The 15,182-nt window shown below is 44.5% G+C and overlaps 4 protein-coding genes across 4 annotated transcripts; 2 read left to right on the top strand and 2 right to left on the bottom strand.

Annotated features, from left to right (window-relative positions):
- Positions 1-4,748: 4,748 nt before the first annotated feature.
- UV8b_05017 (uncharacterized protein) lies at positions 4,749-7,885 on the top strand (the record flags this gene model as incomplete). The annotated part of the gene is made up of 4 exons (XM_043142515.1): positions 4,749-4,786; positions 4,834-4,933; positions 5,013-5,109; positions 5,229-7,885. 4 exons carry the CDS (start codon positions 4,749-4,751, stop codon positions 7,883-7,885), a joined length of 2,892 nt encoding a protein of 963 aa, XP_042998449.1.
- A 174-nt stretch (positions 7,886-8,059) lies between these two features.
- Positions 8,060-9,911, bottom strand: UV8b_05018 (uncharacterized protein; the record flags this gene model as incomplete). The annotated part of the gene is made up of 3 exons (XM_043142516.1): positions 8,060-9,430; positions 9,487-9,682; positions 9,748-9,911. 3 exons carry the CDS (start codon positions 9,909-9,911, stop codon positions 8,060-8,062), a joined length of 1,731 nt encoding a protein of 576 aa, XP_042998450.1.
- A 337-nt stretch (positions 9,912-10,248) lies between these two features.
- UV8b_05019 (uncharacterized protein) lies at positions 10,249-11,918 on the top strand (the record flags this gene model as incomplete). The annotated part of the gene is made up of 3 exons (XM_043142517.1): positions 10,249-10,512; positions 10,576-11,034; positions 11,103-11,918. 3 exons carry the CDS (start codon positions 10,249-10,251, stop codon positions 11,916-11,918), a joined length of 1,539 nt encoding a protein of 512 aa, XP_042998451.1.
- A 54-nt stretch (positions 11,919-11,972) lies between these two features.
- UV8b_05020 (uncharacterized protein) lies at positions 11,973-13,207 on the bottom strand (the record flags this gene model as incomplete). Its single annotated transcript, XM_043142518.1, has 2 exons — positions 11,973-12,737; positions 12,791-13,207. The coding sequence occupies 2 exons, from the start codon at positions 13,205-13,207 to the stop codon at positions 11,973-11,975; spliced, it is 1,182 nt and encodes a 393-aa protein (XP_042998452.1).
- Between the last annotated feature and the right edge of the window lie 1,975 nt (positions 13,208-15,182).

Raw genomic sequence — 15,182 nt, forward strand, 5'->3', positions numbered from 1 at the left:
TAACCTTACTAATATTACTAATATTATACCGGATGATCTGGAAAGCATGCCGGACCCTACTAATTTTACTAGCATTACTAATACTACCCCGGATGATATTACTAACACTAATGCCACCGTGGATTACCTTCCTAAGTCAGAAGGTACTATACTATAGTCCCCAGCTACTGCAAAGGATGACCTTATAAATATCCTTACTAGCCTTACTCCTGCTATACCTACTAGCCCTACCGACCCTACCAGCCCTACCGACTTATTCCCTTAGGAAGGTAATACTTTACACCACCTAATAAAGGATTCCTGCTATGCAGCTAAGCGTAAGCTAGCTAAAAAGGCCCCTAATGGTACGCCTAATAGCTGGAAGGATATGCTACGAAGCCCTGAAAAAGACCTTTAGATAAAGGCATTATTTAAGGAATTTAAGCAGCTTTTAAATACTAAAGTCTTTCAATTTATTCCTAAGTCTAGCATTCCTATTGATAGGAAAATTATACGCAACAGGCCTCTTTTTCGGGTTAAAAAGGATACTAATAATCAGCCTATAAAATATAAGGCTAGATTAGTAGTAAAGGGCTTTATGCAAGTCGAAGGAAAGGACTTTCAGCATACTTATGCTTCTACCTCTATCCCACCTACCTGGAGGATTATACTGACTTTAGCTGCTAGTAATAACTAGGAAATAGAGCAGATCGACTTTATAGGCGCCTTCCTAAATAGCGAACTTTCTAAGACTATTAATATGGATATTCCTAATGGATTTCTTGAATTTATAGAGAGCTTATTACTTACTGATAGCAAGCTTTGGTCTAATATTCAACAATAACAGCTACTAACTTTACTTAAAGAAGCCGGCTTTAATCCTTCTATAAAGCAAGCTATTTTATTAAAGAAGGCCCTATACGGGCTAAAACAAGCACCCTGCGAATAGCAATACCGGCTAAAAGACCTGATTTCTAGTGAAGGCTTCTTACCTTTAGCTTCTAATGCTACCGTCTTTTATAATAAGTAAACCAGCACCTTTATCGTTACCTATGTTAATGATTTCTTATTAATTAGTCCTAATATAACTTATATTAACTAGCTAAAAAAGAAATTTCATAAGGTCTATACTATAGAAGACCGCGGTCCGGCTTCCTTCTTCCTACGCATATAGATTATACAGAATAGGAAGGAAGGTTTATTATAGCTACACTAAGCCCAATTTATAGCAAAGGTCCTAGCTAAATTATTCAGCCTATAGGATACTAAACCTCAGCTAATCCCACTTCAACTAGGTATTCTAAATAAATCCAGTAGAAAAGACATTAGTCCTACTGATTAGAGCCTTTATTAGAGCCTTACTAGCACTATTATATGGCTTATAATGATGACTAGGCCCGACCTAGCATTTCCTACCCAATACCTTTCTCGGTTTATATTGAAAGCAACTAATATGCATCTAAATGCTGCAAAAGGCAGCTTTAGTTACCTTAAAGGCACTAAGAACCTAGCTATTTGCTTTAGTGCTACTAAAAGCAACCAACAGCCTATTATAACCGCTTATTCTGATAGCGATTTTACTAGCTATAAAGAAACCTCTAAATCTACTAGAGGCTTCCTTACTACTATTAATAGTAGTCCTATTAGCTGGCGTTCTAAGCGAGCCTCTTTAGTAGTGCTTTCCACTTTAGAAGCTGAATCTGATGCCTTACTTAAGACTATCCGTAAGGTATAGTGGCTTTCTAACCTTTATAAGGAGTTAGAAATCGATATTCTACGCCCTATACCGTTATACTGCGATAATTAGGGCTCCATTTCGAATTCTAATGACCCTAACCAGCATACTCGCACTAAGCATACACTATTAAAATTCCGGTATATTAGGGAGTAAGCCCAGCTGGGCTTGGTCAAAATTACCTACTTACCTACTAATAGTATGCCTACTGACGGTCTTATAAAGCCACTACCAGGCCCTAAATTTACTAGGTTCCGCGAGTTACTAGGTCTTAGGGCCTGCTAACTTATACTAACTTATACTGACTTACTAAGGTTTTTCCTATGTTTTTCCTTAGCACTTTTATTGCATTTTCTTTTCTTATCTTTTATACGACGATTAGCTTGCTATTACAGTAACTAATCAGAGGGGGTGTTAAAACCCTATAGTAGCCTACTAACCTTCTAGCCCTTATACCGCCTCTTGGACTTATGGTAGTCTTACCTTAGGCCTTTGCCTTTTTACCTTAAGGATTTTCAGTGGATTATTTACTGTATATCAAGTAAGGTAGGCCTTATTAAAAAAAGTGTGGCATTGCTAAATTAGCGTGGTGGCCTACTAGCGTGGTGGCGGCCTACTAGCGTGGTGGTTGCCTACTAGCGTGGTGGTTAGTCACTAGCGTGGTGGTTGGGATGGCCGGACATAGCGGGGTTGGTCGGATATAGCGGGGTTAGTCGGATATAGCGGAATTACTAACGAGCATTACGGGGAGCTCTCTTACTGGCTACTCTGGATGCCTGGGCCCACCCCTTCTTTATATATATATAGGATAGCTTTCCCCTTTCTTTCTAGATAGTAGAAGGGTAATACAATCGAACCTATTAATACACTATATGCCTCTTAACTCCCACCTTTCTTATGCTATTCTAGTTATCTTATATTTGCCTTGCCTTTACACTTGCCTCGCTTTATAGCACTTGTATAGTCTTACGACTTAGTGACGAATCTAGTATTTATACTAAGATTAAGTCACAGGTCGCAGACAGTCTTATGCCATCTAGCTAGCTAGTAAGGCTTTGCTTTATAGTGACCTTTAGAATTGCAATAACGATAATATCCCTAATCCAATATTCCCCTAGCTTACTATTACTATATTCCCCCCTACCGATTCCTTTTCCTATAAAGAGGTATATATCGCATTATGCAATATAGCAGGCTAAAAAGCATTAGGCCCTAATAGGCTTTTAGTAGGATTCCTTAAAGTATATAGCCCCCTACTCGTTACTACTCTTATATATCTCTTAAATAAGATATACTATATTAGGTACTATCCGGCTTAGTACCGGGAGACTAGAGTAGTAATACTATAGAAACCGGGGAAAAAGCTAAAGGAGTACTCTAAGGTAGGAGGCTAGAGACTAATATTGCTTTTTAACCTAATAGGAAAAGTTATAGAAGCTATAATCGTACGGTGGCTTACTACTGCTCTTAAAGAAGGCAACCTCTTTTTAGACCTTTAAATAGGCAATAGGGTAAACCGGTTAACCGATATAGCATTAAGCATACTAATCGAAATTATATATACAACCTAGTACTATAGTAGGATCGCCTCGCTACTTTAACTAAATATCTTAGCCGCATTTAATACCATTAATTATACCCGCTTTATCTACCTACTGCTAAAAAAAGGGCTCCCGCTATAGCTAGCAGTATAGGTATATAGCTTTATTGACTTGTGTTTGGCGCGAATCTACTTTGAGGGGCAACTTATAGATAAACTGCTGATTACTGCTAAGGTCCCTTAAGGGTCCCCCCTTTCCCTTATTCTTTTCTTTATCTATATTATGCTGCTCTATAAGAGACTGCAGGAGGTTGTATTAATTATTACACTAGGCTTTATCGACAATACTAATATTATAGCCTACGGGAGAGATATAGGGGAGACTAGGGCGCTACTCGAGAAAGCGTGGGCTATCTGCGATAACTGGTCCAAGCAAGTAGGACTAAATTTCAACCCCGCACTAGCCCCATACCGCGATAGAGGGGTCATCACATACCTTGAAATTGGCGCTATAGAGGAAAGGAAGAAAAGAAGAAAAGGCACTAAGTCGGGGGGCATTACTAACCTATATACTGACGCAGTACTTAAGGCCGCCCGCTTCAACCCTTAGAATTAGCTTACTTCCTCTTCCGACCTAAAAACCGATATATACCGAGAAGCGCCTAGGCCACTATAGATATACGCCCGGCGAGAACGCGCCCGTCGTAAGCGCGCTGCTGGCCCTACCCCTCCGGCTTCACCCTCCCTTTACTTCTCGCCCGATAAGATTACCGACCTAGACCCGATAATCTAGGACTTCTCGCTCGCACTTTTCCCATGCAATACCGCTAGATATAGTCCTAAGCGGTTGCACACCTTACTCTCTTACACACTAGATACCCGCCGCCCCTGCTACAGGACGACACAAAATAGAAATCAAGAATGCAGGAAGAGTTTTCATCCCGGCCACCGGGTTTTTCCTTTCCGAATTATCTTTATAGAAGTATTAGATAGGTTATTTAGCTTTAAAATAGCCTCTAGCGTAATTTAATAATAATAATAATATATATATATACATATATATTTATATTTATATATATTATCTATTATACTAGTTAATTTAATTAGATTTTTTTTAACTATTATAACTTAGCTAGTCTTATTATATATATCTTAGCTTAGTATGAAATATCTTAATACTTATATAAAAAACTGTTGGAGGGAAATTGGCTTGTCTGTAATGTGGATATCTGTCATGTCCGAGGTCGGATGCGCAGAGTTCCCCCTTGATCAGTAGGCCCTCAGGGGTACCCCTTTTCCCACTATAAATAGCTGGGAACACAAGTCTCTTCGAAGGAGACTTGGTTCCTTCAATCAAGCATTATCGCATTTTACCTGTGCATTCTAACAAAAACCCAAGTATCAATCTGGTGTTACTAAAACTGAGGGCGGGTGGAGCTGTAATATAAGAAGTGGACCATTTGACTTGAACTTGTAAACTGCAACTTAATAGGCATGCAGTTTTTAGATACACCTACCCCAGTATCTTCATTGTGAGCCAAAAACGATTGTTTGAAAGAACGACAGCAACAGAACATAGGGGCGGGAAACTACTGGTCATCCTATGGGTGCACAAGTTCAACGATCTCCTCAAGCAAGTCATCATGGCTGCTGTGATTAAGCCCATCGATGTGCGAAGTGTAAGTTGTTATAGCCTCTTATCCGAACGTCTGCTAGTTTGACACAGACTAAATTTTGATGATCGGGGCTCAAATACAGATTCATCTGATTCAATCCGGCCAAGTCATTGTAGACCTCTGTTCAGTTGCGAAAGAGCTTGTGGAGAACAGCATTGACTCCGGTGCAAATGTCATAGGTTCGTTCATTTCTCGAAGCAAGACGAGTTTTCGGCACCCGCTTTGTCTATGCAATGTTTCAGTGTGTTGATACCATTTCCTCTCGCCAATTCTAATCAACCAATATGGCTCCATGCAGATGTTCGCTTTAAGAACCAGGGCCTCGATCTCGTTGAGATTCAAGATAATGGGTGCGGCATCTCGCCGGCTAATTATTCATTCATTGCTCTGAAACACTATACGTCAAAACTCTCATCGTACTCGGACATTTCGTCCTTGCAGACGTTTGGATTTCGAGGAGAAGCTTTAGCGTCACTATGTGCTTTATCAACACTTACCCTCACTACATGCCTTGAATCAGACGTCCCGAAAGGTTCTAAGCTGACCTTTGCAGCTTCAGGGAAGCTGATCAACAGAGAAGTTGTAGCGGCTCCGCGAGGGACCATTGTAACCGTCGAGAAGCTATTTCACAATCTACCTGTGCGACGTCGAGAGCTAGAACGCAACATAAAGAGAGAGTGGCACAAAGTCATTGCTTTGCTCAATCAGTATGCCTGTATACAGACGAATGTCAAGTTCTCAGTCTCACAGCAGCCTACCAAAGGCAAGCGCATACTTTTATTCTCCACCAAGGGAAATGCGACTACGCGCGAAAATATTATCAACGTCTTTGGTTCCAAAGCTATATCTGCGCTATTGTCACTGGATCTTCTTCTAGAATTGCGGCCATCGGAAGCTGCGGCAGACTCTCAGACTAACGAAAAGCGAAATGCATCTCTGAGACAGGTTCATATCTGTGGACATGTCTCGCGGCCTATAAATGGGGATGGTAGGCAAACACCGGATCGACAAATGTTTTTCGTCAACGGCCGACCTTGCGGACTACCACAGTTTGTCAAGGTCTTCAACGAAGTATACAAATCCTATAACGTCTCCCAGTCGCCTTTTATATTCGTCAATATCAAACTCGATCCGAACATGTATGACGTGAACGTCAGCCCGGACAAAAGAAGTATTTTGCTTCATGATCAAGGCCTTCTTCTGAATACTCTACGCTCATCCCTGGTGGAGCTCTTTGACACTCAAGATCATCGGATCCCCACGACTCAGATTTCGGCTCCACAGCCCCTAAGTTGTACACAATCATCAGCTCCATCCATTGCACATGGCAGCTCATTGCTGGCTGTGGAACAGGAATCCGCAGCCATTTCTCGAGGCGGATTGATATCAATGCCAGAGTCTGAAAAAGAGGATGCCGTTTCATGTCATCCGGACGAGGATGAGATGCCGAATTTACATCTTTCCAGGGAGGCACGGGCATCCAGTGATAAAAAACCTGGCATTGCCAACCAGAATTTTCTCAGTAAATGGCTGCACCCCGACAGCGAACTTGCAGAGTCATCATTATGCCTCAACCGGCATACGAACGAACACTCTCAGCCTAGATCAATGGCGTCGGATTCCCAGCTTAAGTGGAAGCGAACTAATTCAGATAGCACCCCGGAACCTCTTGCAGACCATAGAATGCATACTGATGAGACGACCCCATCAGTCCATACGGGTGTAATGCGTGGGCGTCGGGTCCTTGCTACACAAAATGACGAACCTCTGAAGTCTTCATCCGCATTGGGCAACAGTCAGTCACAATCTTTGCCGGGTAAAAAGCTAGCTGAACCGGAAGGGCTGGACAATGGTATTCCGTTGGTATCGTCAGACACACTTAATACTTTATTTGTTCCCTCCTTGGAGCACAGGATGTTATCAGAGTACGAAGAGAACACGGACGGCGCCAAAAGTCCGATTTTAACGTCAGGAATTCAGAAGACAGGTCAAGGGATCTCTATTGAGGACTCCAGTACCATTCAAACACCTAGTCTGGGGGAAAACCCCGACAAAATTGACGACAAAGGCCTCGGAGTCCGCAAGAAGTTTGCTACTTGTCACCTTATGCAAGTTGTGCGATCGACCGGGAAGGCCCTAGGCTCAATCTCTATTCCTTGCAGACGGTACTCGCAGCAAGAAGCGACAAGCGAAGTAGAAAGTACTGTAGCCGACATCCATTCAGCTGATGCAGAGTCGAGATTATCTTTGATCATAGCAAGAGATGACTTTGTCAAAATGAGAGTAGTGGGGCAATTCAACTTGGGTTTCATAATCGCAATCCTTCCAAAATATCGAGACGTTATAGAACACGATGAGCTCTTGATCATAGATCAACACGCCTCAGACGAGAAGTTCAATTTCGAAAAGTTACAGAAAAATACGACCGTGCAGTCGCAACGATTAGTCCATCCCAAAATACTCGCATTAACGGCCCTGGAAGAAGAAATTGTGCTTGAAAACCTGGAAGCTCTGGAAGCAAATGGCTTCAAAGTGCAAGTTGACTCCACAGGTGATGCTCCAGTTGGCTCTCGCTGCAAACTGCTGGCGCTGCCCTTAAGTCGCGAAACTACTTTCAGTCTCCAGGACCTTGAAGAGCTCATTTCACTCTTGGCAGATACCCCTGTTGGCTCAGCGCACGTTCCTCGACCAACGAGGGTGCGCAAGATGTTTGCCATGAGAGCCTGTCGCAGCAGCATCATGATTGGCAAGGCGTTAAGTGTTGACCAGATGTATGTTCTGCTGAGACATATGGGTGAATTAGACAAACCATGGAATTGCCCACACGGTCGGCCCACCATGCGACATCTTTGCCGTCTACAGGCTTGGGATGGAGCAAGGTGGACAGCCGACTTACCAGGCAACTATTCATCGATTGCATCCTGGTTCACCTATACACATACGACAAATGGTTGAATTATAACTAGCCCATGAGAAGAATGGCATGTATCGCCGATAAATTCAGATAAAAACCCTTAAATCGCACCTGGCACTAACGCGATTCTGACAGAAATGCTACTTATATCCCACGCATGAAAATCGTCTCATCATATCGTTCCTTTTGATCTATCAAAGTTCCGCTTCTCAAAATTATCTGAACCTCCCCCCTTCCTCCATTACTTTCCCACTGACATTGCGTCGATAACCCAATCCATAGTCAGTGCCTGAGGATACTTTTCTGCCAAAACCCAGAACTATGGGGGGCTTAGCATTGCTCTGGTTGCTGTGTGACTTGGAATGGAAGCAGTATTGTGACTGAAGAGAGTTGTCCTTCTGCCGCTGAAAAGGGTTTCCATGTATTTCAAGGGCTTCATCTGTGATATCCCTGCTATTGCTGACTTTTCTCAAATTCCCGCTCAATTCGACTAAGGAGCCATCCTTGGTCCGCACAATACCCATAACGCCTTGCGATGCTCTCGTAGACTTGAAATGAGAGTGCTTATTCACCGAGAGCGGATGCGACCCAAGAGGATCCGGGTGTTTCTCAGTCTTGAGCTGTGATCGTCGCTTATTCTGAACTGCAATACTGTCGCCATAGCATTCTGAACCGGAAGAGTCATCGTCATCTCGTACTTGAATCAATGCAGCGTAGGGTTTCCTGTCGGAACCAGCCTGGCAGGTAACTGGCATACTCGAAGCCAGCTTTTCATTGCGCTGATTGGTCCTTGAAATCAACGAATTTGTTGGCAGCCAAGTTTCAGTGAACTTCCCGGGTCTATTCATATTAGAAGTATTGCCGGCAGGATTTGGATATGGAGCCTCGGCTTCAATAGTCGGAACACTTGAGTACAGAAACGGCTGGGACGATCTCGATGTAGAGCCCCGTTGACTCGCGGGAGACTGAACCGAATTATTGATGGAATTTCCGGAAACTATTTGGCACTGCCTGCTTGGCGAGTCAATGAGAAAACCTCGGCTGCCAATTGATTGATTGGATCCAGTTCTCGTGTATAAGAATGGGACAAACGATTTTCGCGCATCGACACCCACTTCCAAATCCGAGTGAGCACATGGGTCAATAATAGGGCTAGAAGGACTTTGGCTGCCCGAGACACTGCTCGTATTTGCCAAAGACGACTTGCTCCGTTTGTGGAATGGTCTCGCAGTCAGGTGGTCCTCGAGAGGGTTCATGTCTGGTGGCATCATGCTAATCCTTCGAAACATCATCCCTAGCCATACAGAAATCGGTAGGGAGACTAGGTGCAGACTCCCTGCTCCAATAATCATGTAATACACCGCAGGCACAAAATAATGCATTAGGCCTTGATTGGTGACCCGAGTTGTCCATTTCCCAGCGTCCTGTCGAACGGAAAAGGCGCCAAAAGCGTACGCCGACACAGAAATCAAATCAAATCCAGCGGCGAATACGTGATATGCGGCTGAGGAGCCAGGGGTCCGACCGCCTGCTTTGCGTGAAAGGTGATATATGGCATACAAGCAATGAATGACCGCAATACCGGGCTACGGCTTGTCAGTCGCATTTGTAAGTGATTGTAAGTTCGACTTGTGTGTCTCACCAAAACCCTCAAAATCCACCCCGTGGCCTCATCGATGTTTGCGAGGAGAGAAAAGAGCACTAGTGAGCCGAGTGCGCCATTGAGCTCCATTATTCGAATTGAAAGCTGGAGAGTGCGTAGCCATTTGATCCATTTCTTCGACCGCCGGCCAAGAGGCCAGTATGAGCTAGTCTGGTGCGACAGGATCCCATGTGCGCTGTGTCTAGTAAGCAAAACCCGCAACAAGGCAGCAAAATTTGAGGCCCTGGCTCTAAAACGTACTCAGGATGTCTGTTGAATGAGACCAGAGGACCAGTGTGAGGCGGTTTTCTAGGCTTTGGCTCCCAACTTGCCCTCGTCACAGCTTTGGGGTCGAAAGCTGCTGCGGGAAAGTTTGCATTGTTTCGTCGTTCCGCATTATACATGAAAGGCGGAGAGGCGCCCATGATATTCTGGCGCCAACTTCTTTACGAAGCGTCTGGCAATATTGCAATCTTTGGAATATCACACTGTTAAGTTGAGAAGCCAACGATGAAAATGTGAAAGAATTATGCCTGAAGGTCATCAACAGGCGGTTAGGACCAGTTGGCACAGCAACAATCTCGATTGGCGATCGTCCTGCCCCACATTACCCGGCTGGGTTGTGAGTCGAATCACACCTGACAGGTTTGACGAAAGCTTGCCCTTTCGATAATTTGGCAAGCGGTTGGCCTCTACGTGTTTCTCCTTTTCTTCAGTCTTTTCTTTCCAGCTCTCAGGTTCATTACTCATTCACACTGGGATATGGTCTTGAGCCGATCATGGCTTCCGGCTCAACGGCTTTGCTTGCCGCTCGCGACGTTTTGTGCCCGTTCCTCATCCGTCGAGACACGATCATCTGATGCGCCATTCCGCTTAGCAATCGTCGGTTCTGGTCCCGCCGGGTTCTATACGGCTTACAGGGTGATGACAAAACTCTCTCAAGCCTCCGTGGATATGTACGAATCACTACCTGTCCCATTCGGGCTTGTCCGCTATGGTGTTGCCCCTGACCACCCCGAGGTTAAGGTTGGTATGCGGTCCCTGATTTTGCTTTCAAAAACCTGCTCATGGCAGTAATTCGACATGTAGAATTGCCAGTACAAGTTCGAACAAGTGGCTTCCTCCCCCAGATTCAACTTTTTTGGCAATGTCGCTGTTGGGCATTCTAGTTCGTCTGGCAAGCAGTGCACCGTGGGTCTGGGTTCTTTGATGCACCATTACGATTCTGTGCTTCTGGCTTATGGAGCTTCTGAGGATAAAAAGCTGGGTGTTCCCGGTGAGTCTACTTTGGAAGGTATCTATTCCGCTCGTCAGTTTGTTGGCTGGTACAATGGTCTCCCTAGTTGTGCAACGCTCGAGCCGTTAATTACCAAGGCGGAGGATGCCGTCATCATTGGGCAGGGAAATGTTGCTCTTGATGTAGCAAGAATCCTCTTACAAGACATCGATGTCTTGAGAAAGACAGATATCGCTGAGCATGCATTAGAAAGATTGTCGCAGAACAGGATCAAAAGTGTCCGTATTGTTGGAAGACGAGGCCCAGTTCAGGTGTGTTTTATCCCCTTCTCCTGATAACCAGGCTCTGAACGTTGTGTGCCCCTTGGGGTCATTTCTAGGCTGCTTTCACAATAAAGGAAGTTCGCGAATTGATGAATCTCCCTAACGTGGCGTTCAATCCCATTCATCGATTTTTGATACCGGATGATTTGAAAACGTTACCCCGGGCGTCAAAACGCTTGATGGAGCTTATATTAAAAGGATCCGTGACCCCCCCGAACCGTGCGTCGAGGATGTGGTTCCTCGACAGCTGCTTGTCTCCCAGGCGCTTCATCGGGGACATACGGGCACCTTCTTCTGTGGCATCCAGTGAATTCACCGAGATGAGTCTACTTGATGCTTTTGATCCTTCGTCAAGAGCGACTGCCACCGACAAAACTGTTCGCTTATCTTCTGATGTCGTGTTTCGTTCCGTGGGTTACAAGTCAGTTGCCCTCCCGGAATTTTCAGGTTTGGGCATTCAGTTCGATGAATCACGAGGAGTTGTGAACAACGACGGTTTCGGTCGGGTAACGCAAGTTCTGAGTGATGGAGAAGCAACTATTTCGAGGCATATTCCGGGCCTGTATTGTGCAGGATGGGTCAAGAGAGGACCAACAGGCGTAATCGCGTCGACGATGCAAGATGCGTTCATAACAGGCGAAGCCATTGCACGCGATTGGATATCGGGAACTAAGTTCCTTAGATCTGATGTGCACAGTGCGGCGCCAGGTTGGGAAGGGGTACGGCAAGAGGAGTGCTTACGAAGTGACCTCGCTGTATCTTGGCAGCAGTGGTTGCAAATAGATGATGCTGAGAAGCAGCGTGGTAAAGAAAAAGGGAAGGAGAGGGAAAAATACACAGATACTGAAGCCATGCTCGCCGTCATCAGATGAGCGGATATGGATGTATTTTCGACTTGAACAACTTTTTACATTGATAGCAAGCAATTACTTGCTCTTCACTTTCTCTGTAAGCTCTGGAACCTTGGTAAACAAATCTCCTACGAGGCCCACGTCTGCAACCTGGAAAATTGGTGCGTCGGCGTCCTTGTTAATCGCAGCAATAACTTTGCTGTCTTTCATGCCAGCTAGATGCTGTATCGCACCGGAAATTCCAACTGCCATGTAGAGCTGAGGAGCTACAACCTTGCCTGTTTGGCCAACTTGAAGGCTATTGTCAGCATAGCCGCTATCAACAGCAGCCCTCGAAGCGCCTACGGCAGCCCCTAGCGCATCGGCAAGTGGCAAAATGACCTTATCGAAGTCTTCTTTCGATTTCAAACCCCGACCTCCCGACACAACTTTGCGCGCGGTGGCCAAGTCTGGTCGATCAGATTTGGCCAAATCCTCAGATACCCATTGGGTCAGCGAATCTGACTTGGTGTCAAGGTCGCTAACACCATCAAGGCCGTCGACGATTACAGCAGATCCTGACTCGGGAGTAGCTGCAGCGAAGGCAGTCCCGCGTATCGTTATGACCTTGATTGCGTCTGAAGATTCGACCGTAGCAATAGCATTCCCCGCATATATAGGACGCACAAAAGTTTTGTCATCTTCGATCGCAATAATATCGGAAACCTGTTGAGAATCCAATAACGCAGCCACTCTGGGCAGGAGATTCTTGCCGAAAGCAGTGTGGCCAGCGATAACATGAGTGTAGTTTCCCTTTTTGACAGTCTCCGCTAGCAATGGCGCATGAATTTCTGGGAGACCCTATCCAATTGTCAGTATAGTCACTCGACACTGGAGCTTGTTTAGGTTCCAACCTTATCATATGCTTTGTTGTCCACTTGAATAACCTGGTCAACGCCGCTAACTTTGGCAGCTTGCTGGGCTGCAGCGGAGATATTGACACCAGCGATAAACCCATGAACTGTCCCTCCTACTTTCTTTGCTGCAGTGATGGCATTCAGCGAGCCTTGGACTAACTCGCCATCTCGTTGTTCCAAAACGGCCAAGGTTGATAAGGCACGGGATCTACCAAGCGGCCTGCTAGTTGAGATTCTGAAGCGCAGGGAGCTAGCCGTAGCATGAGGTGAGACGCGTTTCGCAAAGACAAGCATATTGACAACTGAACTGATGCAAAATTGCCGGCAAAACCGCTTGCTGAGCAGATAATGTCTTCCTTCACCCTGAAGGTGAATTCGGACAGGCGGACGCGAGCCGATGGATATTCGTGTCATACCCCACTTTTTAGCTCTCGGCTACCTTATATAAGCACGCTAGGAAAAGCGGAGGTATTAAAATTATTAGGAAGCTTGCAGAAGATACAGTAGTATTAAAAGAAGATAACGAGCACCAACTGACCGATACTCGCTTTATTAGCTATTTATAGTAAGAACAGTAGTAGCTTTATAGGGCTACTATTCCTTCGATTATATATACCACATTTTAGGCAGCCAAATATTCCCGATAATATATCTCAAGCAATTAATATCCTTAGTAATATACTCTCTTAAAACGCGTTTTATTAAGTAAATCCCATTATATAGCTACTTCTTATAAAAATCAAGATGTAAAGAACTAGCCTTGGAATAACTGCAAATAGGTATTGAATGAATATATTAAATAGACTAAAGAAAAGAAAAAGAGGACCTAAATAAGGGTCTTTGGATTATCTATTTATATCCGTACGTAGTATAGGTTAGGGCTTTAGTATAGTCCTGTAATCCTGTACCGCTATCTCATATAGCCCTTCCTAAGTTAGACATAGATGCAGCCCGAGTCTTAGCCATATTATAGCGCGGGCATAGCTTGAGCCCGTAATATACTCTCCTCTATAAAGGACTAGCCCTAGGGCGGCTGCAAATAGGCATTAAATATATCAATAAAACTAAAGAGAAAGGAAGGAGAGCCCAAACAAAATCCCTTCTACAGTTTATATATATTCGTATATGCTATAGGGCGGAGCCCTAATGGTACCCTACTAGTCCGTGCCTCTGCCTCATATAATCCTATTCCCGCTACGTATAGGCGCAGCCCAAGCCCTAGCCACTTTATAATATAAGCATAGCCTAAATCCATAATATACCCCCCTTCTCCCAGAAAAATTTTTACCTATAGCTATATCGGACTTATTATAGGGTTCGACTGGGTTTATTGTATATATGAATATCACTCTATTTAGCCTTAAATGCCTTTCGCGCTACTATATCCTTAAAGTATTCTAAGGGCTCTTATATTAGCAGATTATATCTCTTCTATTTTACTAGTATATTACAGTTACTACTAAGGCCTTAAGAGTAGGCTTATTATCGATATCTAATAGAATGATAATAGAATTAATAGGGCTTTTATCGCCTATAGTAATATTACTAGTGGTAATAAGAGGCTAAGGTTCTTTAACTAAAGAGAGGGGCTAGGGCTCGCCGCTATAAGTGCACTCCAAAGCTAAAACCCCTCTTTTAATAAAACTAAAGAAATCGGCTAGAAGCGCGATTAAGACTATAGGTGTTAGTATCACATCAAGGGGTACCTAGTTATACGTAGGGTTGCGCGCGTGGTATCGTGTACCGTGGGGTCACAGGTCAAAGGTATGATTACTTCTTTGATTATAACTGACTAACTAAAAGGGAAGAAAGGAAGCAAAAGAGGGTAATTACACAATGTGGCATTTTTGTGCATGTGCCGTTATCACGTGCATCGGCGCAATCGGGCCGGGCTGCCCGCATGCCCTACCGGGCTTAGGAGTAAAAGGGCAAAAGTGGCCACATCGTGCGCAGCAGTATGCGCGGCACATCCGTCGCAATATGCCTAATTAGGCACCTTGCGATAGCGATTCCGACACTGGCAGCTTCTCTTTTTATAGAAGCAAACATCGGAATCGCTAGGATGTAAGGTGCATATATAGAAAAGAAAGTGCGGCGCGGTCTCGGTAGGTTATACCGCCGATAACGCTATCGCGCCGCGCGGCCGGCTTATACAGCTTTATACTATACAATAGCCGGTATATTGAATATTATAGCTAAAGGAAAAAGAGGCAAAAAGGGGCAGTAATAAATAAGCTAAAATAAATACAGTATTGAATATAAGGAAATCCACCCACTTGTCATGCATGATATTACTAATCCTACCCAAATGCAGTCAGATATTGACCGGCTTTTTTACCCACCCTTCCATACGTATAATAGCCTTATTGCGGTCGACGAAGGTCTTAAG

Source organism: Ustilaginoidea virens, chromosome 4, assembly GCF_000687475.1.
Source record: "Ustilaginoidea virens chromosome 4, complete sequence".
NCBI classification, from domain to species: domain Eukaryota; kingdom Fungi; phylum Ascomycota; class Sordariomycetes; order Hypocreales; family Clavicipitaceae; genus Ustilaginoidea; species Ustilaginoidea virens.